Raw genomic sequence first — 14,466 nt, forward strand, 5'->3', positions numbered from 1 at the left:
TATCAGGAAAGCTGTGCAAGCTGAGCACATTGGATCTGTGCTTTATTGAATAAGTCAGGTGTTGCTTTCAGGCACTAGAGAAGGGTGAAAAAAATGCTGGTGGCCTTCAGGACTCATTTGCAGTTTGTCATTTGCTGCTCTACATGTGCTGGTTATTGCAGTTTCATCACAATCCCCAAGATGCTACCTGTCAATAACTTGGCAGAAGAAAACCGGAAACAGGAGATGAGGGACAGTTTTTTATTTTTCTCTACACTCAGGAATTTACAAGCTGGTTCTGGTTCTATTGTGGCCTGGTTCTTCACACACTGAACTTCATAATGGCTCAGCTCTGTGTTTTTGTTGGTACATTAATCGTTTTGTCAGCTGTGCCCCTACAGTAAAGTCGAGAATTTATGTGCATTCCAAACAAATGAGTAGTCTGTAAGTGTTACCAAACACACACACACACACACACACACACACACACACACACACACACTGCAATTAAAATATATGTTGCAATATTTTAAACTCACATGGTTAAAAAAAAAAAAAGCAGTTTGGCAAGTGGACAAAACACATTCATTGTGATCAGTTAAAGCCGCAGCACACAAAGTGGATTTTAAATCTAAACAAATAATAAATCTGCATTATATGGTTTCATTTAATATTTCTATGCATTTGGTTTTAATTAAAAGGTGTTAGCTGTCTTGTTGTTGTCCTAGCTTTAGCACTGAGGTTCAGCAAAACCTCTTAAATCAGATTTTTCTTTTTATAGAAGTAGCATATTTCCACCACAGAGCAAGCATCAGCAGCAACTTTACAATATGTAATATATATATATTATGTTTGTAGTTTCAAAATGTCAAAATTGAGTGCCTAAAACTTATGCTGAAAGCAAACAAACAAGGCTTGGTCATGATTTGGACTTCAGCCTGCAACTTCGCAGCCATTTTCTTTTCTTACTTGCGAGCAGACGGCCTGGAGAAACACGGCCAAAAGCCGGGAATGTTTGAAAATCATTGACTGAAAATCTCTTCCTTCATTGTCCTTATTGAGGTGGAATAAACTCAAAGAAAAAAAACGTGGAATTTCAAAATAGACTGGAACAATAGCTGTAAAAACAATTGTCACAGAAATATGCGAGGTCAATCGGGACATATTCTTCCTGTTATGAATAGCAAATATATGTGGTGCATCAGAGTGACTCTAATGGCCCAGTTATGCCATGAGAAAATACAGGCGTGCACACAAGGAACAAGAACACTCTGTTGTAATGCAGGCCTCAGAAAACATGTGTCATTATAGGATATTTCTGTATTTTATCATCTAAGAATCTTTTTGTTTTTGCTGATATTCCTGTCTGTCTTTCTTTTGTTCTTCCTTCTGACTAAAAAATCCAGCAATCTGGTCTGGTCCCAGTGTGGGGGAAATTTTCCTCATACTGGTTTGATGGCAACTGTCCAAAGTTTGAAAAAGTCAGTAAAAATCAGCGATTTGTGCTTCTGCTTTAAATGTAGACTAAATTGAGGAAAATCTATAATACCCTGCAATGTAGTGTAAATCATGCAGATTTTTATAAAAAATTGTAAAACCTTCAGCTTTCATAGTTTGTTTAAACCCGAATTAACAGATTTTTTGGCCACTTGGGGGCAATGGAAACAAGTTGTGAACATTAACATATCATTACTTTTTAAGGTGATATGGTGAACTTGTTAGCAAACAGTTGCTTATTTTTTACATCCAGCAGTTATGAAGAAACAATCATTCATTTGGCAGCATGTTTGTGTCCACCTGATGAATGTAAGTACAATATTCACTATGTTTTTAGCTCTGTTTTTGGTCTCTATCAGCTCCTGAGGGAAATATCTGGCTCTTTAGCTGCTAAATGCTCCACTGTGTTCACCAGCTATTTGTTAACTGTCTGTCTGCCGTTTGGTGCTGAACAAGTAGTGTACAGTGGGATTTTAGGGCTTTTTCACTGAAAACAGCTGCATGCAGCCGAAAATGATGCTATGAGAGTGAACCAATACAGTAAAGTTGTGGCCAGACAGCTAAACAATGAGCTGAAACTCACTATAAAGCTCTGTAAAGCCGAGGGGAGCTGCAGATTCAGGTGATAATTCTCTGCAGGTTCACCACTACCAGCGACCCCTTTGTCACATTGTTTTCACATTGTCATTTGATATATATTATTAGACAAATATTGATTTTAGCCACTTTTAGATTTAACCAAAACTACCACACACCATTGTTACACCTGAAAAGTAATTCTTCTCAAATTTGAGCCCATAAAATGCAACAAGCTCTGACTGTAAATATTACTATTAACATTTCTTTCGTGTGTAAGGCAGTATTTACAGAGTCCCCCAGAGTAAATATAAACCGTATACAAAAAATCCACTTGACTTGTCTTCAAGAAATTGCTTTTTAATGAGCAAACATCTTTATCTACTTCTCTGAACTGGAACTTAATGACAAACACAAATGGAGGAAGGGGAAAAGTTCAGGAAGTTCAACTGTCGGAAAGTAGATCACAAAAGTCATTCACTTGACAGGAATTTTAGTCAAGATTGCTGAAAGTATTTCGAATGGTAAATTGTGTTTATTGTGCTTGTTCTGCCCTTTACATCACGAGTCAGCCACTCAACACATTTTCATGTACAGCTGTAACTGCTGAAAAAATCCTAACCCCTCACCTCTGAACTTCTTATAAACACAAAGTTCCTCTTTTTGCATAGTTGACAGTCACAGGTCAAAATAGCATTCTAATAACTCTTACTGCTACCATTACAGTGTCCATCCTGTCTTTTCTTACCTGAAATGAAAATGTTTTTTGTATAAGCAAGTAGTGGTATAGTCTATCCACTTAGTTTTGTTCTTTATGCAGTCTCTAAAGGTGCTGTAGGTAAAGACCTCATTTCAATAGCAAATTATACAACATTTACTGTATATGCCTAAATCACCATAATAGACATGTTTTATAAATTCATATATATCGTTCTGTTTAATTGACTGCTTAATATAAATAATAATCATAAAGATCTGTCTGCTAGATATGCATCTCCAAACCTCAGTGGTGAATTTGCTGTGGCAGGAGCAGCATTCTTGACAGAGCAGGCCTTGTGGTGCCTCACAGGTGTCTTATGATGCACTTTGGTGCAGTCGCCTCTCACCTCCCTGGCTGCTGGGCCACTGGGGGGAAACAGGTAACCAGGCTGGGAAATCACAGCCATCCATCAACTACACAGAGACTATCATTCAGATAGCACCACAATATATCAAACAAACATTTTCTTCAAAGGAACAGACTGAGATATTCTGAATATCTGAAATGTTCGTGCTATTTCAGGCCTGATGTGTCGTATGCAGTGTGGTATGTGGACCCAAATGCAGATGACCAGGAAGCGGAAGGAGGTTGAAGTAGACGGATGGCTACAGTGTTTATTGGGGGTGATGTGGTTTACAGGCAGGTACAGGCAGACAGACCGGTAGGCAGACAGGCAACAAACAGATATAGGTCCAGGTACAGGGAAATGGGTTACCAGCTGGCAGATTTGGAAACAAGGAAGTGAGTCCAATGAGGCAAACCAAATCCAATAGGGAGCAGGCAAAGTTCAAAATCCAGAATCCAGACCCAGTCCAAGGGAGACAAAGAATCCAAAACAGAACTTACAGTAAGAATGCCGGGGAACTGGGACAACAACGAAACAACAACGAAACAACAACGAAAAGTGCGCGCGCGCACACACACACACACACACACACACACACACACACACACACAGGACAGGAAGTAAAACCACAAGACACACAAGGGAAGGACAATACTACAAAATAAAACAGGCTATTAAATTAAAAACCCTCAAACTATAACATGATGGCTTTCACTTGAGCATTAGACTACACCTGAATCAAAACACTATGTTTCTTTTCTGAAGCAAAATTAATGTGAGATGCTAATCTACAGTAAATTGTCAAATAAGACATATTCAAATAATAACAGCGGGGCTATGGCCAGCATGAACAAATAAAGGCTGGTTGCTAATAAAATATACACGCTGACGGGGGTGAAATGACCTGTACTACAATAGTTCACATGGTAAATTTAGCATAATGTCCCTTTCCACAGAACAGAGTCCAACAACAGAGTCGTGTTGTACTCACCACTCTGCTGTTCTGAGTTTCTCTTTTTTTAACAGAAATAATGTTTTCATATGAATTCATTCTAGTCGTTTTTCCTACTTATAAAGGAAAGGCTGCAAGACTTTTAATGTGAAAATTCTGGAGGAGTTTCATTCATGGTAGCTTAACATTTTTCAGTGGGAAAAAGGCAAAGACTCTTGCTCTACTGATGGAATTAATGCTGCAGAAATGGACTTTATACTGAATTTATCAAGAAAACAGGTAAACATGGAGGAAGTTTGCATTAACTGGGGAACAGGGGAAATTAGGCCTGGCTCTCTCTGCCACTGAGGTAAATAAAGGCCACTATTTGAGAATTTACGATACACCTACAAAAAGAGGTTTTCTGTGGAGTAAACCACAGCTCAGTGTTACAGACAAACAGGCAGGAGACACGATATGGAGACAGATGGGGATTTATTAGGTTATAGCCAGAAAAGACAGGTGTGCAGGTATGGAGATGGGGAAGTCCGTTGGAGGGAAGACTCGCTGGAGAGGGAGATCGCTAGAGAGGAAGGTCGCTGGAGAGGGAGATAGGCGTTATGCAGAGTCGCATGGGGAGTCCTTGTATCAAACGAGGTCGGAAAACTGGCTGAGGTGAGTGCTAGGCTTTTTGAGTGTGATAGGGAGCAGGTGTGCTTGATTAACAGATGGTGGAGACTGGCGTATCCGTGACACTCAGAGTGTGGTTGTACTTTTTGAGCTAACAAACTGTGCCTAAAGTTAGATGCTTTTTACATTCTGAATTTCAGTGAAAGTGGGTAGATGTCTGAACCTGCAGCACAGACATCATCAATATTTTCTTACTGTACACTTTTTCTTGGTCCCTTTCTCTCTGCTGCTTGCAGTTTTATGCTGCATACATTCCCGGCTTCAATTCAGACCTAGGATGTCATGGTTATGTGATATGAATCTTCAGGCAGAGACATGCTGTGAACATATACTGTATATACTGCATAATGGTCACAGAGAGAGGACATCAGGATGAACATAATGGAAGTGCACACTACTAAACTGTCAACTACATGCAGGGAAGGGTATCCAGTAATACCTATTCTCCTGTGTGTTTTAAATTTTGTTCTTTAGATTTATATTCATTTTCAGCACCAGTTGTTTGAATAGAAAGAAACTTCATGAACTTGTCACAGTACTAGACTGACTGTTCGAGTGACAGGAGATCTCTGAGAAGTGCAAAAGATGTTCCCGAACATAACATTAAAATAAATTAAATTACTTCCTAGAGGCAAAATGTCCCTCAGTTACACTGTAACTACAAAAGGTAGAAATTGATTTGAACCAGTCAGACTCTGTAATGTGAGATGGTTGCTGTGGCAACCACTCTCTTGGCATTAGGGCTAGGATTAGGTGTCATCTTCCAGAGATTTTTATTCTGATTGATTTCTTAGCCCATGAGAGACTTACATAAAGGTCAACAAAGATGTCAGCCGCAGCTGTGACAGAACGCATGCAGACATAAAATATCTTGTTTTGCGTATTTGATGCACATCTTGCTGTTCGCTCTGTCCTCATGGATTATGTGGTGTGTTCCCTCTATTGTTTCCTTCACATCCTTTGCCTTCAGTGGATAATGTTGAGGTGAGAATGCAGGGATGTGAATCTCAAGCAAATCATTCCCACTCTGTTATGTACTGAAATTATTAAGAATTTAAATCAGGCCGGTTCAATGATTGTTCCTCCAAAAATAGTGATTCTCCAAAGCATTCGACATGGCATAGTGTCCCCTTTCCCAAGGTAGATGCAAGTTAATGTTATTCAGATTTTCAAACACTCCTTCCAGGAAAGAATATTTAATTAAAAAGAGTAATCTGTAAAAAAAAAAATAGTCAAACAGGAAAGTCATTCGTGATACATTTTTCCCCCACCACCATCATCAATGTGATGTGTTTACTGACCCGGTTGCAGCAGAATCTGGCAGCGGCTAAACCAATCTGACCCAACCAACCCGAAGGCACAATCATTAGCCTATCACCAGTGACCGTGGTAGGATCATTAATGACAAACTACGACGCCAGAGGCGGTGGTCAGGGGTCATCGCCATCACTGGTCATGCATTTGAAGCCACGGTTACACAACCAATAAAGTCTGTCCTGCATCCTGCACTGTGTGTGTGTGTGTGTGGACTAATTTGATCTCCACAGCGGCTAAAAGCAGGAGCACAGTGTTCCCAGTCATACGAGCAGCAGCCTGTGCCAACTGATATGGAGCATCTGACCCATTTGCTTCTGTTCAGTAGGATTGTTTGAACACAGATTTGTTTTGTGTTTACTTCACAGATCAAAGATGCTATTCGCCACAACAGTATGCATTCAAAGCTATGTATATGCATGTGTGTGTGTGTGTGTAGTTTTTATATATATATATCGCAAACACTTTTTATATATTTGAAAAGTGTTTGAAGGAAATGGCGCTTTCTCCCACATTGTGTGCACATTGGACAAATACTGTCCCTAGCGTCATTAGCCCACGTTGCCTCGTGGCCATGTAGTGAGATCAGAGCAGAAACATCAGAGGAGTTATTGGAATTGAAATCCATGTTTGCTAATCCAAAACGTGGCCCTTTACACAATGGCAGGACTTGTGTACAGTGCATACCATGGATGCCTGCAGGAGAGGTACCCTATCAGTCACTCCAGCTGTTTTGATGTGTGGCACAGAGGCTTCCCTGTCCCCCTGCACCAGCACGGTATGTGCAGCCTTTGAGATAGCCGACTGTGGGAAAGACCAGCGCCTCCTCCCTACCCTCCTCCTCCCTGTTAGCTCCAGCCGCCTAATGAGTATTTGCGTTGGTGATCCCTTCGATGCAGCATGAAAGACATCTCTCTGACAGCTCTGCTTACTGTCACCCAGAAAGCTTGTCACCACAAACCAACGACTTCAAGGCCATTTTTACAAACGGAGTGCAACAAAGGGGGCAAGATGCAGCGATATACCCCCAAAGATCAGATCTGTTTTGATTTGTTTTTCACTTTGTTTTACAGTATGCAGATGTAATGATTTGCTGCTTTTCCACATCTCATGCAGTTGTCTTTAGTTCTTATTAGTTGTTAGTTGTTCCACCACATCAGCACCCTGGGGAGCCATGAGAACTTGCCAGGGGTGTTGCAAGATTTTCATTTCATTTATGCATGTATAAAAGTGAAGCTAAATTTAAATTGATAGTTTTATGACATTTTTGAACAGATCAAAATGAAAGAAATTAGCATTAAACATTACAAACACTCCAATTAAAAATCCTTTTTAAGATGTGTAGGTGGGGATTGCTGACATGATAGCCTAATGGCAAGAACAGACTGCATGATTGTATAACATACACATGTTGTAGTTTGAGGTTTTGTCATTTCCTGTTTTATTTTGTAGTGTGTTCCTCTCCTTGTGTGTCTCGAGTTTTACATCCTGTCTTTGTTTGCTTTCCCTCCAGTTTTGATTGTTGGTCCCTCCTTGATTGTTTGCACCTGTGTCTCATTGTCTCACCTCCCTTAGGGTATTTAATCCAGGTCTGTTCCTTTATTCAGTGTCAGATCTGTGTGAGTGAGTCAGTCAGTCAGTCATTCAGTCAGTCATTCAGTCAGTCAGTCAGTCAGTCAGTCAGTCACCATTTGGTGCACTTTTCATTGTACCTCGTTCCCGTGCCCAGTGTCCCAGCAGACTTACCATGAGTTCTGTGGTTTGGATTATTTGTCTCCCTTGGGTCGTGTCAGGATTTTGAACTTTGCCTGTTCCCTGTTGGATTTGTTTAGCCTCATTGCACTTCCCTGTTTCCACCACTGCCAGGTGGTAACCCATTACCTTTTACTTGGACCTGTATCTACCTATCTGCCAATTACCTGTTTGTTGTCTGTCTGCCTGTACCTGCCTGTAAACCACTTAACCCAATAAACACTGTAGTCATCTGGCTACTTCACCCTCATACCGCTTCTTGGTCATCTGCATTTGGGTCCACATGCCACACCACATACGACAGAATGATCCGACCAATCATGGACCCAGCAGAGTTTTCCGAGGAAGCGGACCAGGTGGTCCATGATCTGATGTGCCTAAAGGACATATGGGGGGAAATACACGAGTCCCGCGGAGAGGCAACACTGGTTCTACCAGCTCGCATGCATGCATGCTCTTCTGTGTACCTGCCAACTGTTTGGCGTCAATACTTGATATGTGTATGAATGTTTGGATTGCGTGATGAGAACAGTACATTGATAATAGAGCCTGACCCTGACTGGATAAATAACTGATGCTCCTTTCTCTCTGGACTCATTAAGAGCAGATTATACTGATGTATGTTTTGCTACTGTGAGTCCGTCTGCAGACCCTTGAAGTAAACCTACCAAAAGACAAGTGGTTGCCTTGAGTGTTTCTCTATTCCGCAGAATTGCCACTAGAATAGCTAACATTAGCATGTTTTCAGGGTCCAACAATAACATTTTTTGCCACTGGCCCGGCTGAGCAAGTGGGTCAAGAATCTACTGGCCCGACCAAAATTAGTCCTCTGAAAATCAATCTTGTCAGAACATACCAAAACATCCATACAAACTCATCAAAACCATTTCTGCAGCATAATCGTCTTCATATTCCATACGGTCAGTACTTTCAAAACAGTCATCATTTTACCAGAAAATCACTAAACCATGAGCAGATGTGCCTCACTAACATGACTTGTCACTGTTTCAGATTTTTCACTCATCGCCTATTTAGACAGCTGGGCTGTGGAGTAGATGAGTCAAGTTAAGTATTCTGGTTAACAGCACAAATCCAGAGTTTCTCCTCGGAGTCCCATCCACTGACTAATGGTTCTGCTGCACCCACTTGTTTGTTCCCAGCAAAGAGCTCATATAGCAGTCAGCCTGGCCGCTGTCCAAACACATCAGACACAAACATAGTTGTACTGAAAGGTCCATCAGTGCATGTATTTGCTATAAAAAGCTGAATTGAGAAAGGACAATAGAAGCTGCATGACCATTTGTTCATAGTGAGACAGCTAGGGCTGAGAAAAGATTTTGAACCAGTGTAGACTCTACAAAGCAAAAGTTTTAGCGTTACATGATATCTATTGTAAGATTTGATTTTGCATGGTCAGCAAGTAGGTAATCTAGACCACACTTTGCGGTGCCTTGTGTTTATTTCTGCACAACGCTGGCCAGCTAAGCTATAATCATTGTTAACGAAAGGGATATCTTGATACTATTATTCCTGTTCATTGTTCCATTATGTCCTCCATGGCCTTCAACCTGACAGTGCATTTTTAAAAACATCGCGAGCAGCACTTCATGCAGGATTACCTCACAGCCAGTCATATTCTTCAGTTTTGTATAGTTAAAAAGCATGCATCCACAAACGATGCCCTTATTTATTCCGATGTTAAAAAACATCTCTCATCTTGCACATTCCTCGCCACTATAAATTTGCAGACTTCTTGACCGCCCGAGGAGAAGAGGGAGAGGTTAAACTGGCAGAACATTTTAGGCCATGTTACTGCAACTTCTAGGGTCTTACAAACTTGCTAACAGCTGGTGGTTCAGCTGTGTCCTGTATCAATTCCAAGCTGGGAGTGTAAGCTGCTAGAGATAACTTTCCTGCATGCTTGTGCTCCCCGAGCTGGAATCCTTTTTTTAAATGGGTTGTGATGTGAAAATCAATACACAGTGATATAAATAAATACATTTGACAGATTCTGTTGACTTTTTTTCTCTCATATGCTCTTTTATCAAATGTAGTGGCTGAACATCACAGTCCAGCAAAGTTTTTTGAAGCTTCTCCTGCAGAGTAAACTTGGCAAGCTGTGGCACTAATGGGGTATTCAATCTTTTAAAGTTTTGCAGGGAAGTCGGTGTCTGCTGGGTTTGTTTGTATTTGTTTTTATTGTTTGGCTTTATGGCCAGATGTTTCTGGTGTCCATGGTGCTTCCCATCAGTCCTATGGTGTTTGACAGCCACAGCAGACCATGAGTCAGCGTGACCTGCTGCTTAACACGAACACCGAACTCTCTCTCTCTCTCTCTCGGGAAATCTCGCTGGGTCCCTCTCTGTCCTCATTCATTCAGTAATGACTCAGACTGAGAAACTGAATAACATATACTGTAACCATGGTGTTGTTCCAAGGCTGTCCCATTACTGTACTTAAGTACAATAGTGAGGTAGTTGGTTTTCAATTTTATGTTCATTTGTACTTCTAGTCCCCTACATTCAGCGGTAAACATTTTTACAACAAAATCAAAAGTGAATCATCCCATAAGAGGAGGCTCTTATAAATTTTCTTCAGTGTCATTGTAAATTGAATGTCTTTGGGTTGTGGACTGTTGGTTGTACAAAACAATTTTACAACATCACCTTTGCACTGTGTACTTCACTTTCACTAAACAATTAATCGATTAACTGAAAAAAATAATTGTTAGTTGCAGCCCTAATAATGCGTACATTTACTTTTGATACATAAGTACACAGTATTTCACTGATAATATTTAAACAGTTTTCTTAAAGGGGTACTCCTGCAAATTAGTATTTTACTTTCATACAGCTTGGGGATTTACAAGAGAAAGAAGAGCCTGATATATCCTAACTTTTAGTCTATAAGTATAGGTCAAGCCCCCAAAACATTGGATCCTACATTTCCCACAATGCAACTCGAAAGTGTCTTTTGTTAGACTCTCCCTGTCAGGTAAATTTCGATGTCTTTCAAACTCCACACCCTCAGTTTGTAATGCAAGCTTTCTGTTATAAATTTTAAGTCTCCAATCCTGAGCTGAGATAACCCTGATGACATCGCTATGACATCATCTGGGTTATTTTATGAGACTTTGGAATGTTCCCTCCTATGCCACAGAAGACATTATTCAAAAGTTTTCACAGGCTGAATAGTACTCTTTGTGACGAGTAAACTAAACTTGATGTATAAATCAATGGAGTACCCCTTTAAGTCCATTTTTTTATTCAGGGGATTTTGCTTGTAGTGGAGTATTTTTACATTGTGGTGTTGATATTTTTACTTAAGTGAAGGATCTGAATACTTCTTCTACCACTTCTTTTTGTTTCCAAACCCACAGTAGATACCTATTGTTCCAATGTAACGGCTAAACATGTAGAAAACTGTGAGATAACATGCTTTAACTCTTAAAAATGTGATGGTCAAAGCGTTTTGTGGTCATGATGAACAAATAAAAAAATGCCTGGCTGGCTGTGTTGCCTGTTCATTCACATTTCGTGTGTTTCTGTGGTAGGTGGCGGCCAGAGCCGGAGTTTATGACATCCTCAACCAGCTGGGCTTCTCTGAGTTTGAAAACCCGAGAGACACGCCGCTGGCCAGGCTGCGCTGCCGCTGGCAACAGCAGAACATTCAGTCACTTCCTTTCCGAGGGGAGTTCATCTGAGAGGGGAACACTGTGAACGCACCAAGACAGTACTGTGCTTTTCAGAATAAAAGACATTTACATTAACATTGTTATGCCTTCTATATTTACCCCTGTATTATGCATATCTTCACTTCATCTATTGTTTATTGCTTCTTTTTTTTTTCAAACTCACTGGCAATGTTAACATTTTGTAGGTGTTTCAATGTTGAGTCATAGCTGAATGTTGCTCCTATATTAGAAGTTGATATTTGTGCCTTTGCCTTTTTTTTAAATCAGTGGTAGAACATAGAATTTCAATGTACTAATATTTTACTTTTTTCAAATCAAGGTTAAAAAACTTTCTTTCTTTATGAGTTCTAGCATTTGAAGAGGAGACAGCTTTTTAAAACAGCTGTTTGAACAAGACAAGATTTAAAAGTTGTTAAGGAGGAGAGAAACAAATTCCACTGTGTTGTTAGCCAACAATTTTGGTTGTATGTCACAGCCGTTTGCTGTTGTGTGACCTGATATTTTTCTTGAGCCCTGTCTTTTTCTTCTCAGCGCAGCTGTCATCAGTGGCTGTGGATTTGTTCGACTTGAGGTTTTACATTTTTGAGAAGATTCACTGTGTACATATGAAAGCTGTTATTTAAATGTGTCCTTCAGTTTTTTAAAGCTGATCAGAGTGGATGTTTTTGAGAGGAGTGTTGCGCGAGATGCTGTTGAGTTTGTTTTGCTACAGTATAACGTCAGTAATGTGTCCATCTGTTGTACCCGTTTCTTTTTACTTTTATTTACATGTGTCATGATACAGGTACTAACAGTACAGCATGTCAGGAATTTTTATGTTAGTTTGATTTTACTTTAAAGCTGTAAATGTATCTTTGTATTTGCATTTGTAAACATTGAGGCAATGATGCTTAAAAATTGCAAACATGCTTTTTCCAGAGATTCCTTTGAAGTCCCCAGCGATATAATCTTTTTTATTCTACGCATTATTTTTCCTTATCAAAACCTGGGGCCTACATTACGCACAGTGCAACTCAACCGCTGACAGTTTGGTTGGAGATTTGTGTGTGTTATGCTAGCAGCGGCTAATGTAGCCTTGAGTTGCTAGCCTCAATCAGAAATAAGGAGCGGGCTACAGAGGTCTGGTAATCTCACTTCTTTCGAACTCCACACCCCCAGATTTTTTATTTTTATTTTCAAACTTGTAGTCTTCAGCCCCAACCGAGGATGACTCAAATGACATCACTTGAGGCAATTTATCAGACTTCACACAGCTCCCTCTAGAGCCACAAAAGCCTTTATAAACCTCTTTTCACATATGCAGCAGTACACCCCGAGACCTGTAAACAGACTTTGATGTGTAAAATTGAAGTTCCCCTTTAATTAGCTCAGCTCTCACAGACTTCACGACCCCTGCTAGTAAAGTTACAATTTCTGTGACATCACTAGTTCATCAGTAGGAATTAAATTATACATGTCACAGCCAAGACTGCAAATACTTGGGTTAAAAAGAACACTTGGTATCAATTGATATACCCTTTAACAAGTGCAGCTCATGTTTGTGTCATCAATGGAATGAGACAAAAGCTGCATGTTTTCCTATTCTGGACAATAAGTTGTGATTGAATTATCAGCAAAGCAGGACAACCATTGTTTTTGTTCAACACATGCCAATTATTGCTTAGCGTGCCTACATTAATAACTTTTACTGTACAGTATTTCTTTAAGAGTCCTAACACTTTTCTTGTTTGATGATTTTGTTATTCTTTAATTTGATAATGTGTTTAGTTGTAAAGTAACTTGTAGCTCAGTGTTAAAAACCATAAATCCTGCCTTAAAACCAGAAAGATAAGTCAGAAAAGAAAATCTTCCACATGCCGCTCATTACAATTTTCTTTTCTGTCAGTGTACCAGAACATTTGCACTGTATAGAATTGATTCAGACAAATTGAGCAAAAAGATTGTGATGATTGATAATGAAATTGAAATAGCTTTTTTTACATTTGAGAGAATCCATTACAAATCCATCTTTGTGTAACTTGATAACACAAGAACATACATGTGCAGGTTGTTATAACACCCTAACACCTTAGTTATGCTCTTAATTTAATGGGGGGGGGGGGTTAAACAGGCACTCTTCATAGAGGCAATGCATTATCCTTTATTCACTGTATGTGCCATTTATTTTCTTTTTGGGGGGTTAAAATAAATAATTCAAATAGATTTAACAGCCTATGTCTGTTTTTGGTATCATTTCTGAACCATCTGTGTCAAGGATTTGGATTTAAGAGTGTGGGAGGATTTTCAATAAAACAACGCTGTGTGACAGAGCCAAATAATTGTCTCTTCCCTGCGCGGCTTCCTGTCTTTTTCCTTCTTATCTTAGCATCATCTTTTGCTCTAGATACGCACCGCTAAGAACCCACTCGTATATCCGGACGGCCTCTTTGTCTTGTGTCAATGCCAACCTCGGAGAGCAGAGCAGGTTATGAGCATGGAGCAGCATACATTTACACAAAACAAAGGATTCATTGTTGGGCTGAAATCTTAACATATTCCATATACAGTAATAATGAGCTTAGACAGATCAAAAGACTAATCTGAGTTGCCTTTTGATGTGGACAGGTAAAGTCTTAATTAAAAAAAATATGGTCACTTTCTCAAGAATGGAGGGCTGTGTGGGGATTAAAAGCCACCGGCCGGCACATCAGTGAAGCTTACTTGGCTTTGCTGCCCTGCTTTGAAAGGCTGATATCCCAGATCACTTCCCGTCTTGTAAGTGCATAGCAGGCTTATCTTTGGGAGCACGGAAGTTGTTAGGATTTTATCACACCACAGCCTATCCTGGATTATTGTAAAGGGAAACCAAGAGGTCCAGATTGAAACACTCCTTTTATAGTTTGTTAAACTTGTTTCCTTTCTACATCGTCTCAGTTTATGGGCTACTT

The 14,466-nt window shown here is 39.9% G+C and overlaps 1 protein-coding gene across 10 annotated transcripts in view; it reads left to right on the plus strand.

Annotated features, from left to right (window-relative positions):
- Positions 1-13,741, plus strand: part of pald1a (phosphatase domain containing paladin 1a) — a 60,886-nt gene extending 47,145 nt beyond the window's left edge. For 9 of the 10 annotated variants that reach the window (XM_044178074.1, XM_044178073.1, XM_044178072.1 and 6 more), the window contains one exon: positions 11,399-13,741. In XM_044178074.1, coding sequence (XP_044034009.1) covers positions 11,399-11,548 — 150 coding nt within the window. In that variant the 3' untranslated portion in view covers positions 11,549-13,741. Of the gene's footprint in view, positions 1-161; positions 692-11,398 lie in introns of those variants that run through there. The other variant, XM_044178081.1, reaches the window with a different exon arrangement.
- The last annotated feature ends 725 nt before the right edge of the window (positions 13,742-14,466 follow it).

The sequence above is a fragment of the Siniperca chuatsi genome, linkage group LG20 (assembly GCF_020085105.1).
Source record: "Siniperca chuatsi isolate FFG_IHB_CAS linkage group LG20, ASM2008510v1, whole genome shotgun sequence".
NCBI lineage: Eukaryota > Metazoa > Chordata > Actinopteri > Centrarchiformes > Sinipercidae > Siniperca > Siniperca chuatsi.